The following is a 13,886-nucleotide window of genomic DNA, read 5'->3' as shown; positions in this document are numbered from 1 at the left end:
TTATAAAGTAAGTTTTGGAAAACGAGTAACCAGGTAAAAATATCTTCGAAAACTAAAAGCACAATATTTATTTTTGTTTGTTTCAGATCTTGGGAGGGAAATGGCGTTAATAAAAATGGACTTGCGACAGTTCATTCAGGTTGACCCAAGGCCTGTAGACACGATGCGGCCTGCCGCAGTACTAAGTGCAGAGATAAGGGTAAGATACATTTGATGCGGTTACACGGATAATACACAGTATGTACAGTCAGTTTTGATTAATTCTCACTGTGATGTTAACATGAATATGCGTTTTGCGGCACAAATGACATAAGCTGGACTGTCATCACCTTGGCAACGCGTTGTCATCTTCTTCTCGTCGCCTTGGCAACGCCTTGTCATCACCTTGTCATGGCCGTGTAAACAAAGTCAGATTAGGCCGTGATCTGTGCAACCATAATATACATGCCGCACACACATCGTAACTCAATTCAATGTTTCACTAACATCTGTCAATATGAGTCCCTCTGATGTGTCAAATGTGTCAGCGTTCTGGCTGATATATTGTTCAGACAGTACGTCATATACGTATTCACTTTGACGTACTATGTACGTCAAGCACTGATTCTTCTTTCATGTACAGAGATGGCGATATGACACTATGCTAAGTATATCAGCGTCCCTCTATACGGGATCTACAAGTTTGTCAACCTTTGAGAAGGTCGTCCAACGTCATGACGTCATGGCCAATGAGAATTACTCTTATGGAACCGCAATGGAAGCGGGTGACACTTGATCACAATCTTGACGCGTGCGCAGTGAATGCCACTGTGCCACTGGGCATCTCTGTGATTGAAGCATGCGGTTCCAGTGTGTGAATTCGTGAGGCCCGGAGCCGTATTTGCCGATGACCACTCGACCAACGAACTCGTCCCTGCTCTTGGAGTTGTGGTCCCACGCAGAGACGACGAGGCTTGTGTTGTCCAGTTGCTGAGGGGTCAGGTTGAAACTGACCGACTCGTTGAAGACGGGGTCCAATGTATTCTTCTTGCACGACGTCTTCTTGGTCTTGATTGGTTTCTCGAAGTGGACCAAGGTGATCTTTACGAAGGGATCTGAAACCATAAATTTGAATAATATATATTTTTTTTAAATTTAAAATATAATACATCACATTTTCATTTCTTGAGTGCATTTTAACTGCCGAGCAAAAGAAAATATACACTTATGTTTGATGGTGGCTAAAATAAAAAACAACAACAAGAAATGGCTATTGGATGGAGATGTATCAGGTATTCTTATCCAAGACGATACATGATACATCATATATGTATCTCACAACATGTGACGTGCACGTGACGATTTCATAGTAGACAGTAATGAGTAAAGCGGGTATTATCAAGTGTACACTTTCTTTTGCCCGGACGTGTATATGTGATGGTTTTACTTCGAAAACCTTTCCTATGGGAAATGTTGGTTCTTTTTAGAACAGTGAATCATCCATAAATCGCGACCCCGTCAATCCGAAAAGCCTACTTTCTGGGCGATGTTGCTCTGAACACCCTTAATCCAGGTACACTATTCCTTAATCCAGGTACACTATTCCTTTATCCAGGTACACTATTCCTTTATCCGGGTACACTATTCCTTAATCCAGGTACACTATTCCTTAATCCAGGTACACTATTCCTTAATCCAGGTACACTATTCCTTAATCCAGGTACACTATTCCTTAATCCTGGTACACCATTCCGTTGCATTGTTCCTTAAGCCAGAAAGTTGTTCATCTGGCAAATGTCTTTGAGAACAGTACCATCCGGATTAATGAGGGTTCACTGTAAACTGTACTGAAACTTGTACAAAAATCAACAATCGAGTAGATGTGAAAATACAAATGATTTCTATTGCCTGTTTCTTTTCCAATTTGGATAAAGAAGTATTCTGTCTACCATTTTTATTTGTTGCTACTGCAGTATATGTTAATATGAGTGTATGATATTTATATTTACACATCGAAGCAATCATTTGTTTCCTGAAATCCAGAAAGCGATTATCATATTAATCTCAGTACCCCACAAAGAGTGTCGCCACCACTACAATAGGCTAACATCTAGTCTCTGAAATGAACATATCGTACAGAAAACAAACCAAAACAGTTGTTAAATTATCTTTAAAAAAATAATAAAAAAGAACCCAGAGACTCTCTTCTGCAGAATGAGTGAGTGAGTGAGTTTGGTTTTACGCCGCTTTTAGCAATATTCCAGCAATATCACGGCGGGGGACACCAGAAATGGGCTTCACACATTGTACCCATGTCGGGAATCGAACCCGGGTCTTCGGCGTGACGAGCGAACGCTTTAACCACTAGGCTACCCGACCGCCCCTCTTCTGCAGAAATTTAGACTTGCCAAACATTATAGACTTGCATGGGCTGTATTTGATATATTTGTATCAGGGTCTGTAAGGGAGACTACCACTGCAACTGAATCCTTCACACACAGGCTTACCATTTCTCTACCGGCTTCTCGCTACTCGCTCACCCATTCAGCCACTACTCTTTCGCACACTCTTCAAACGAATCTATTTTAACTGATACATGTTCTGGGATTGCCACTATTTTTATTGTTCGGAAAATGTTCTGTCGAGCGATATACTGAGACCCCCTAGCGTCTGTGTACATAGATTAATGTTCTCTATATGTCTCTGTCATTTCCTGGTCTAAGGGCATCGTATACGCTCATGGTGGTCAGGCTCGCTGACTTGGTTGATGCATGTCATCGTATCCCAACTGCTAAGATCGATGCTCATAATATCAATCACTGGATTGTTTGGTCCAGACTCGATTTTTGCCTGCTGCTGTGATTAAGCTGGAATATTGCTGAGTACGGCGTTAAATAACTAACAAACAAACAAATATTAACAATACGACGCAGATTGTCGCAACATGTCTCTTTTTGTAATAAGATTTATAAATGTCCAAAAATAAGGATAATTTTGGTGGCCATCTTGGATTTGGCGGCCATATTGGAAAATGTCGGATGGCCCTAGAGCCATACATGTTCGTACCGGAATGACGAACCTATGTACCATGTGTCATGCTTTGAACTCAAAGTGCACTATTCAGTCAATAAGCCGCTCCACTATAACTTATCTTTCCTGACTGCTCCCTAATAAACTCCGGGGGAATACCAGACGACCGTGGTGGAAAAAGACACAGGTCGAACAAAGAAACCATATTAGTTTTTACTAAATCTCTTTAAACGTACGGGCGAAGGCTTCTGGTAAAAATAAACGCCTGTCACAACATTCTCCTTGTAATAGAAGACTGTCCAAACGAAACCGCCATTGACATCTTTCAAGTACACTAACAACATTAACATGACAATTATTTACACGCAAACTGAAATTGGAATGCGACGAGAATAGTTTGATTGTAATGTCAATTCTATGTATTTCCAACCACAAAGCAGAATTATTTTTGTTTTTTTATTAGACTCTTGATTGAGAACAGAGCTGTGAAACCATCAATGATAAACAAAAATGTGTTGGTCAACGCATATGTTATTCGTGCCAAATCTTATTTCGTTCTTATTTCCAGTAGAAATTTCGTTTGAACAACTGTTCAATCTCTAGAACCATTTAAGTAGAGCCACTGGAAGCCCTTGGTGGCGATTTCAATGAAAAAAACACTTTGGGGTGACCTTTAAAAACTGAAATCGATTTTCACTATAACTTAACCATTGCTAAACGTTTAACAAGATCACGATAACTGACTGGAACCGTTTTAAGGATTCCACTGTGTGCTTGCAATACATGTTCCTTCTAAGATCTGTAATTACCGACTAGACTGCCGTGTATTCTAATTAATAATCTGTGTAAGATAGATGATTACTACACCTTGAAATGAGTGCGAGAGGGAATATTATTTCACGCCGCAACAAAATCCCGCCTGTAAATACTCGCGCCAGTTAAAGCAATGATTAAAGTCACGAACGATCCACACCGTCGGGCAAGACGACACCAAACATCCCAGGTCACACATCGTAAAAACTGATCCTCATTGATCCACCAGGGACAGGGGGTACTCGAGACTAATTCTGTAACGGAATTCCAACGTTGTCCTTAATCTATTCCAATGCATCTAAACTGTCGGACAAAACATTAAACATTTGAAAGTTGGACTTTACACATAAAAATAAAAGTGAGTGAGTATGCCTTTACGCCGCTTTTAGCAATATTCCAGCAATTTCAAGGCGGGGGACACCAGAAATGAGCTTCACACATTGTACCCATGTTGGGAATCGAACCCGGGTCTTCGGAATGACGAGCGAACACTTTGACCTCTAGCCTACCCCACCGCCCCCGATACAATTACAAACGCTATCAATACGTTGCAAGGCTGAAAACAGCAAACTTAAGGTCCAAAACTCAACTATGATACCAATCGAAAATCAATTTCTTGATTGTTTTATTTTTAGCCACCATCAAGCATGTGAGTGTATTTTCATTTACCCAGTAGTTAACATGCATCTCACGACAAATACGCATCTGCCAGCCTGTGCCAATGCTTTGAAATTATTTCTGAATGCAAAAATCACGTTTCTTTGGCGGACGAGCTAATGGCAAGACCAGGTAATTCAAAGTACAGGCCGCGTGATCTATAGATGGCAGTACCTCCTAATGAAATAAAGTCTAACACGCGACTTCGCAAGATGTCTCACCACAAGCCTTCATTAACAGGTGCTTGACAAACATCTCGCGCGGTTCATGTCTCACGTGTCATGTCGCATGATTGTTGACATACATTTCGACGACAAAGTGTATGCCCTTAAGGTTGTACTATAAAATATATAAAAAATAAAAAGACCTTATTGCGAGGCATTAACACGGCGCCATAATCAATGCTGTTTGTTGGGGGAAAAAACACCTTTGTATTCCATTTACAGAATTTTTGTTGCCAGACACACTGAGCGAACAACTGTTGAAATCAAGTGCACCCATATGCTATTTGTTAAGCGGATCCTTCTGTGTCCGGGTGATGTTTGGAATCGGCCATCTTAACCCCGGTCTGTGAATCAAGCGCAGTTATGCAATGCTGGAATTCAAGGCCTATTAAAATACACTTCTTCTTCTTTTGTTGGATTTAATGCCGATTTTAACAGTCTTACAGTTATATCGCAGCGTGTCAGCTTAATGTGGGAGGAAAGCCCGAAGTGATGCAGGTCTCAGACGTTTACCACTTCAGTGAAACCCACGAGCACGGGTATGGTGCTGACAAACCTAGAAACATAATCGGGGCGAAGCGAGATTCGAACCCACAATCATAGGTTTCTGGCGCGCCTCGGGGACGCAACTCTGCACAGCGAATCGATACACTTTATATCTTCAAAATATATACTCCATGTATACAACCCATTTCACGTTAATTCAAAAGATTCAAAACAAACATATTCAAAACTTTGACTACTTTGACCATGTATTTCACGTACTCACATGGACTCACATGGACTACCCACAAATGCTTGACCGCGTGCAATAAGATCTTATCCCCTACAACCTTAATTTAAATTTAAAACTCTATGAACATTTAAATTCGTCGATCAAGGAAGGACGGTGCGTCAAGCAATTACTAGAATAAAGACATTCCCTTTTCTTAAAATGTTCCACTTGTTTGGCCGTCGTATGCCACGTGTTAAACATAATGAATCAAATGTCTTAACCACTGGCATATTTCGATGATAAGTAAGTCGATGGAATTAGATAATCTGTGATCATTTAATGAAATCATTGCTGACATGAGAGTAAAAGTTCTGGAAAACAAATTTGATGTCTCGAGCCTGAAGCAAAGCGCAATTAGTTTGAATAATTGACTCGTTACCATCAGATTCAAATTTCAACTCGTATTGCAGCTGGATCCTTCCAACGTGGACATTGACGTCAAACAATCTCGAGTTGCTCAACCTATGGAAGGCCGGCAGGGAAAAGACTAACCAGGAAACACTTGGACTGGCCTGGCTTAGTCTTAACAGTCGCCTGTCACAATGACTCATCACCCAAACTCAAAAACATGCTCTCAGATAAAAAAACAAACATGAAAAGACCAATTACTCGGCCGTACAAAGGAGGTCCGGATAATTAGATTGGTATAAACGTCAATGACGTCATGACTCACGTCACTGAAAACTATCGCTCCCCGCGGGCATCCAATCCCCCCCGGTCGCGAACACAGAGAATGTTAAATTTCCTTAAGTCAGAAAATACCAGATTTTGTCCCAAGGTGGAAAATCTTGCGCTTATCAATCCTTCAAGTTGTCATTTTCTGGAATGGTTCCAACAGACTGTGTCTACGCTTTTATCTAAATCCGTCCGCGGTGGCTAGGCTGTGAGCTTAAGTTGTTAAGGATCGCGTAAAAGTATCATTAACCGCAATAAAATGTCAAAAGTACAAATATAGCCCGAAAGTCCCTTTTCACTTTCTCACGACAAAGGGGACAGGCCTTTTGCCACATGTTGGCCTGAAATCGACAGGAGTTGTTCAACACGGACCGCTTGGAGCGAAACGAAGAATATGATCTGAAAATATCTCCCGTGCTGTATTTGCTTCTAAATCTGGCATGAAGTAGGCAAATTAGTGCAACAACTCTATAATTGAGATCACTGCATGAAATGTATTGAATCATCATCATCACCATCATCATCATAATAATAATAATAGTTTTTGAAGGTGAGGTGAGGTGAAATGGGGTTTTACGTCACGTTCAAGATTATTGCACTTTTATAGCGACGTGCATACATACAAATTAGTGCAACAACTCTATAATTGAGATCACTGCATGAAATGTATTGAATCATCATCATCATAATAATAATAATAATAGTTTTTGAAGGTGAGGTGAGGTGAAATGGGGTTTTACGTCACGTTCAAGATTATTGCACTTTTATAGCGACGTGCATACATTCAAATTAATGCAAAAACTCTATAATTGAGATCACTGCATGAAATGTATTGAATCATCATCATCATCATCATAATAATAATTATTTTTGAAGGTGAGGTGAGGTGAAATGGGGTTTTACGTCACGTTCAAGATTATTGCAATTTTATAGCGACGTGCATACATGTGTGTGTGTGTGTGTGTGTGTGTGTGTGTTTGTGTGTGTGTGCTTGTACTAGCCCTATGAGATACAATGCCGCAGTTTCACATGTATACCCCACTCAGTACACACAGTATACTGACTCTGAGCCGACCAGTCTTTGCGCCAGACAGGGTAACAACAAGGACCATCTTTTAACGTCTTTTGGTATGACGCGGCGGGGGATCGAATACTGAAACGTCCGCTCGCCGTGCGGACACTCTACCACTAGACCACGGAGGCGGTCGTTCATTTTTTAAGCATATATTTCAAGGATCGATTTGGAATCACCCCTCATATGGCGACACTAAACAGAATCATCTGACAGAGTTAAATTGCCATGACAATTATTTGCAGACGTTTTATCCTTCGGACAAGAAGAGTCAATCGATTTTGTGTCAATGTGGCATTTTGTATGACAGTTGGTTGGGCTACCTTAAATCTACATGTTGAACATCCAGCCATCTCGCCGCTCACCTGTCTTCTTTACCATTATCGCCAAATATTTCATATCTACTAAAGTCTTGTCCTTCCTTTAGCATCAGTCTGGGATTCCGCGCCAAACGACGGAACAATTTATCATCGGTATGTTTTTGTTCTCAAAGTCTCCTTCGGCATGTTCGCACAGGTCTCCTCATTATACCACTGGCCTCCTCATTACACCGCTAGGGCGCTCATCTAGATGTCATGAACCTTGAAACTTGGTTTAACGTCGCATCCAAGATTATTGCACTTACATAGCGACGTGCATGTACATGTATGTGTTTGTGTGGCTGCTTGTACTAGTCCGGACTGATGCCAATTTATAGTGCTAGCTCACTGAGATACCATGCCGCAGTTTAACATGAATACCCCACTCAGACACAGTATACTGACTCCGAGCTGACCAGTCCTTGTTTTAGACCATCAATGCCGAGCGCCAGACAGGGTAACAACAAGTACCATCTTTTAACGACTTTTGGTATGACGCGGCCGGGGATTGAACCCCGGACCTTCCGCTCTCCGGGTGGATCATCTAGATGTCAACTGACTGTTGAGGTTATATCCCATTAGTTAGACGTCCCATTAGTTAGACGTCCCAATTGTTAGACACTTTTACCTAGGCAAAGAGGGTTTATACCTACAGGTGTAATGGATCAGTCCTTATTAGATTAAAGTACTGAGTAGGGATAGGGGACTCACAGTTTAGGGAGTATATATGTTACAAATTCGTTTAATTAATCTAAAATACCTTACTCTCAGCACAGGTTCAATAGGCATGAGATTAACTATGTAAACTATGGAGTAGCTTAATTGTCTTACTGTATGATCAGTTGAAGGAGTTGAGTTGAGATTATCTACTCATCAAACAAATAAAAATGATCTTGGGGTACGTATCATTATCAGTATCGATGATGGCTGGTTTAAGGAAAGTAGAGTACATCACCTCTCGGCGTGGAAGTAAGCAGTTGATATTAGATGGATATATTTACAACAGAAACCGCGAGAGGCAAACCTGCACACATTGGAGAGGTGTCGTCAAGACATGCAATTGGAAATGTACGACTATCGGTGACTTTCTTCGCAATCAGTCGGAACATAACCATCCACCTGAAGATGAAACCAGAGTGACCTTTGTCAGCAATCTTCGTAAAAGAGCGCGAGAGGAAACCACACAGATGCAAGTCACTCAAGTAGATGAAGCCAGCATCCCAGCGATGCCATCATTTCAGAGCGTGAAAAGTGCACTTTACAGGTAAATATCATCCCGTATTTTTGACTTGGTTAGAATTAACCTTTTTTTTAGGTCCCACCTAACTTGTTTCGCTGTTAACCATTTCAAGTGAATGAAATCATTATCAATATTTCATGTAACATATGTGTAACTGTTTCTTTGCTCTTTATCAGGCATCGTCGCAAGACCATTCCTAGCGTTACCCAGGTCGCGGTCAGCAGTAGACATTGAAGACAAATGGTCCGAGACAACAGATGGACGTCCCTTTCTACTGTTCAGCGACGGCGACGATGACAAGATCTTGGCGTTCTCCACTGCAGAACAGATACAAGCCCTCCAGGAAGCTGACACCCTTTACATGGATGGTACCTTCACAGCATGTCCAGGTTTATGGGATCAAGTATACATCATTCATGCCAGAGTTGGTCAAAGCACCTTCCCTCTAGTGTTCGCCCTTGTGCCAGATCGTCAAGCAACAACCTATGAACCTGGGTGGATGATGACGCCAGATTCTCAATGCGCATGTGGAACCATTTCGAAACTGATGGACCCAGAACCAACGACAACCTTGAGGGATTCCACAGCCGACTGAACTACCTACTGCCACATGTTCACCCTAACATCTACAGATTCATTGAAGTCATCCAGAAAGTCGAGTTCAGTGAAAGGACTAAGGTAATGCAATTGAACTTTGGTGCGGCACCACGCTGACGCAAGAGAATCTACAGAGAGACAGAGAATCGCCTGGTACGCCTCAAAGATCAGCTGCAGCAGGGTGACAAGTCTGCTATTGAGTATTTAGATGCTTGTGGACACTTGCTTCGTTTGGGATAAAACTGTAAAAGTTATTAAATGTAAAGTTTACATTATCAAAAACTGTCACAAAGTGTTGTTACAAACTGTATAAAATTTATCAAATGTAAAGTGTCATTAAATGTGAAGTATAATATTAAACTATCTATTTAAATCTGCTTTGCTTTGTTTGTCAGATCTTATCTGGACTATTCCATTTTAAAGTCTGAGGTAACAAGCATAAGGATTAGTGTGCACTCAACCGTTTAAAGTGTTGTTATAAGCTGTCTAACTATTGGGACGTCTAACTAATGGGAGGACACCACTGTTGACTCACATTGATATCTGCACACTCAACCAATCAGAACACGCATACAGGACACTTCTATACATTGGGAAGAAAGGTTGATATGACATTCAAAATACATTACCTCTTTATGCTCTGTTGATGAAGAAAAGGTCGATTTTAATTTATAGTCTCACTTCATCCGAAGAAATATTATTTTATTTGGGTTACAATATGATCACAATTTCAAAACAAACGGTTTCTCCAAAGCTAAATATATGAATGTAGCGGGATCTACAATCGCACCCAATCCTGGTTTGTTTCTTCGGTTGTGTTTCGAATGTTTATAGGGGGGTCGGGTGGCCCAGTCGTCTAAGACGACGCGATTCGCTGTGCAGAGTTGCGTCCCTTGGGCACGTCAGAAACCTATGGTTGTGGGTTCGAATCCCGGTTCGCCCCAATTATGTTTCTTGGTTTGTCAGCACCGTACCCATGCTCGTGGGTTTCACCGAAGTGGTAAACGTCTGAGACCTGCATCACTTCGGGCTTTCCTCCCACATTCAGCTGACACGCCGTGATATAACTGGAATACTGTTAAAAGCGGCGTTAAACCAAACTCACTCACCCACTCGAATGTTTATATGTATACAATGAGTAACAATGACAAGGAACCACAGTCCCATGGTCGCGCGGTATGGAGAACAATCCCTCTACTTCTGAATGAAGCGCCCAAAGACTTCGTTCGTCACTTCATTATTAAACATATAATTCATATAGCACCCTTGTCGTCTGCAGCAAACTTGCATGGGAGGATCTACTTCAGTCCGTGGTCTTAGGCAAGACGAGATCGCATCCCACTACCGAGGTCCCCAAAGGAAATAGCAATATTGGCCCAGATTGTATACTGATTCTATAGACCTTGTAGAAGAGTCCATCTGTAGATTTGGGTATTACTTGATAAATCAGCTTAGTGTTGGCATAATCATGTTCACCCGTGAAGATCCGAGGTAGAATAGGTCTACAACAACCCATACTATGCTTGTCGTAAAAGGCGACTAACGGGATCGGGTGGTCAGGCTCGCTGATTTGGTTGATGCACGTCATCGTATCCCAATTGCGTGATCGATGCTCATGATGTCAATCACTGGGTTGTCTGGGCCAGACTCTTTTATTTACAGACCGCCGTCATATAGCTTGAATATTGCTGAATGCAGCGTTAAACAACAAACAACAAACAAGCAAACAAACATGATCATGATAATGCATAGACTGGCAATTCGTATGAGGTTCGTAAAGAAGTGGTGTTTGCATAATATAATTTAATATGTCATACATTTATTCCATGCTTAATACACTAATAGACGGAACCCAGTCGTGTGATGAGAAGAGTACTAGAAAAACCAGCTGAACGACCCTCGCGACACAGAAACTATTGTCACCACTTGCAATTTTCTTTAACAGGCAAGAAAGGCCGTCCCCATATAGATCAATGTTACGTGAGAAAAACGACGAACCAATGAGAGTGTAAAGTACTTTGGTCAAAGTATCCCTCCTTTATATTTATTTTAATTAATATTTATTTGGTTATCTAAAAATACAGTAAAGTGACAGACAGTCTCAATTGTTTCACCACACTGAATATCAAGGGATTGTAAAGGGCACCGTGTTGTTTTTAGAAAATATGCACGTATGTACGTAAGCATGTCAATGGCGGATGTGGTACACGTTGACAGTGTTTTTGCTGATGCCCGTTTGCGTGAAGACGGAACCAAGTTGACAAAATGGCCACGGTAGATACACGGGACACCATTCCGAACGACACGATTGGTCACGAGATGTTACGGAAAATGACGGAAATGTCCGAGATTGACTCACCTGAGCCGCCGACGAGGTCGGTTTGTAGAAGTTGTTTGGCCTTCATGACGTCGATGTTGAGCCGACCGGCACTGGGCAAGTAATTGAGGGAAAGCAGGATCTCTCCAAGGTCCTGACGCTCCTGAAATACACAAAAAGAATTCTTTAAACTGCAGTCATATTTTTACATTGGAATAAGGACCCGTGAAGATCCGGGGTAGAATAGGTCTTCAGCAACCAATGCATGCCATAAAAGGCGACTCTGCTTTTCGTAAGAGGCGACTAACGGGATCGGGTGGTCAGGCTCGCTGACTTGGTTGATGCATGTCATCGATCCCAATTGCGTGGATCGATGATCATGATATCAATCAATGGATTGTCTGGTCCAGACACGATTATTTACAGACCGCCTTCATATAGCTGGAATATTGCTGAGTGCGGCGTAAAACAACAAACCAACAAACCAACATTGGAATAGGAAAAACACAGACATGCGTGTCCATTGCAGTGACAAAGATAAGTGAGTATTGTTCTATATTCCAGCAATATCTCGGCTGGGGACACCAGAAATGGGCTTCACACATTGTACCCATCGAACCCGGGTCTTCGGCGCGACTAGCGAACACTTTTACCACTAGGCTACCGCACCGCCCCTGATAAAAATGAAGTAAATTAGGTGATGTTTATTTCGAAAACAACAAGGAGTAATAGTAGTCTACAGGGCTAAGGAGCCGCAAATCGCTGTGAAGAGTTGCTTATCCTAGCCCTACCAAGAGCCCTTGGTTGTAGGTTCGAATCCTGGATTCTCACTGATTGTGATCATGGTTCTGGCGGTGTAAAGTTCATTAAGTCGGCGTTGCTTGGTGCACCATCGTTCTGCTTGCGATCTTCTTGGTGCCCAGCCTGGCGCCCTGAGTGAAGCGCAAGCGCATTCTACCCAGCAAACCACCTGCTTGGAACCTGTCATCATCGCAGCAAATGCTGCTACGCGATTGGTCAAATACCAGTGTCTTGCGTTATATGCATGTTTGGGCATTCTTACAGCGTTATCACGGTTAACACTTGTTGTGCACAGTTAATAGTCTTGTAAGGTCTTCAACCCGCAGGGGCGGTCGGGTAGCCTTGTGGTTAAAGTGTTCGCTCGTCACGCCGAAGACCAGGGTTCGATTCCCGACATGGGTACAATGTGTGAAGCACATTTCTGGTGTCCCCCGCCGTGATATTGTATGAATATTGCTAAAAGCGGCGTAAAACCATACTCACTCACTCACTCTTCAGCCCACATAGTAATTAACAGCGAAATGTCCTCCCTGATTTCAGGAACATAAACATTTATTGACCATAAAAATATCTCTATTTGAGGTCAGTTATTAAATATCTATATCAATATCTAGTGTGTCGTGACAATTTATATTCCTTTTCATCTGAATGTGAGGTTTTAATGTTTATAAAGTACTTGATAAAGTAGATATCATACGCCAAATATATCGAATCATTAGAAACCAAAATAAGTCTTCATTGTAGGCGAGAGTTAAATGTCGTTGCGTTGTTTCTCACACTTGAGACCAGAGGCCATTAAGGTACATAAGACGTATTTCCAACGCCATACTGTGCGATATATGTCCCTGAAATTTCGATCTATAAATATTTCAATCGTACATACTGCTTCAACGTGTATAGACTAAATCGGTTAAAGTGATCTTGAAACATGAAATATATGACGGCAACGCCTGAGAAGAACAGATTCCATCGGGACAAAAGTGATGAAAATTATACGAATTGATAAATGAAAAATCAGCGATGACAGCAGGTGTTCAGGAAAATGGTAATTCAAATTACTAAATCCAATTTGTTCCGTAATGATGATAATTATTGATTTGAAACTACTTTTGTCTGGTGATCAATTTGAAAATCGCTTTCAACAACACTGGCAATTCTTTTAGACTGGCGCCGAATAGCAGCTGTTATCTTGCGTTGATCCTTCTACATATACAAGAATAGAAATATATTTTCGAAATCTAGTGACAGACCCAATACATGCATCCAGCTACGTTGAACGTGGCTTGTTTTGCCCCTTATGACAAATGTGACCAGCACGCATGTCGGAAGCTGGAGAAACACAGGCAC

At 41.6% G+C, this 13,886-nt stretch overlaps 1 protein-coding gene across 2 annotated transcripts in view; it reads right to left on the bottom strand.

Annotated features, from left to right (window-relative positions):
• Nucleotides 1-13,886, bottom strand: part of LOC124132893 (synaptotagmin-17-like) — a 42,652-nt gene that overhangs the window by 1,933 nt on the left and 26,833 nt on the right. For both annotated transcript variants that reach the window (XM_046497052.2, XM_046497060.2), the window contains exons 4-5: nucleotides 11,781-11,901; nucleotides 1-1,094 (exon numbers count right to left, since the gene is read on the bottom strand). The exon at nucleotides 1-1,094 is cut by the window's left edge and continues 1,933 nt beyond it. In XM_046497052.2, coding sequence (XP_046353008.1) covers nucleotides 742-1,094; nucleotides 11,781-11,901 — 474 coding nt within the window. In that variant the 3' untranslated portion in view covers nucleotides 1-741. The remainder of the gene's footprint in view (nucleotides 1,095-11,780; nucleotides 11,902-13,886) is intronic.

This window comes from Haliotis rufescens, unplaced genomic scaffold (assembly GCF_023055435.1).
Source record: "Haliotis rufescens isolate VD_foot unplaced genomic scaffold, xgHalRufe1.0.p SCAF_20, whole genome shotgun sequence".
In the NCBI taxonomy this organism is placed as follows: domain Eukaryota; kingdom Metazoa; phylum Mollusca; class Gastropoda; order Lepetellida; family Haliotidae; genus Haliotis; species Haliotis rufescens.
Note: the sequence above shows the minus strand (reverse complement) of the source record. Positions and strands in the feature narration are given on the sequence as shown.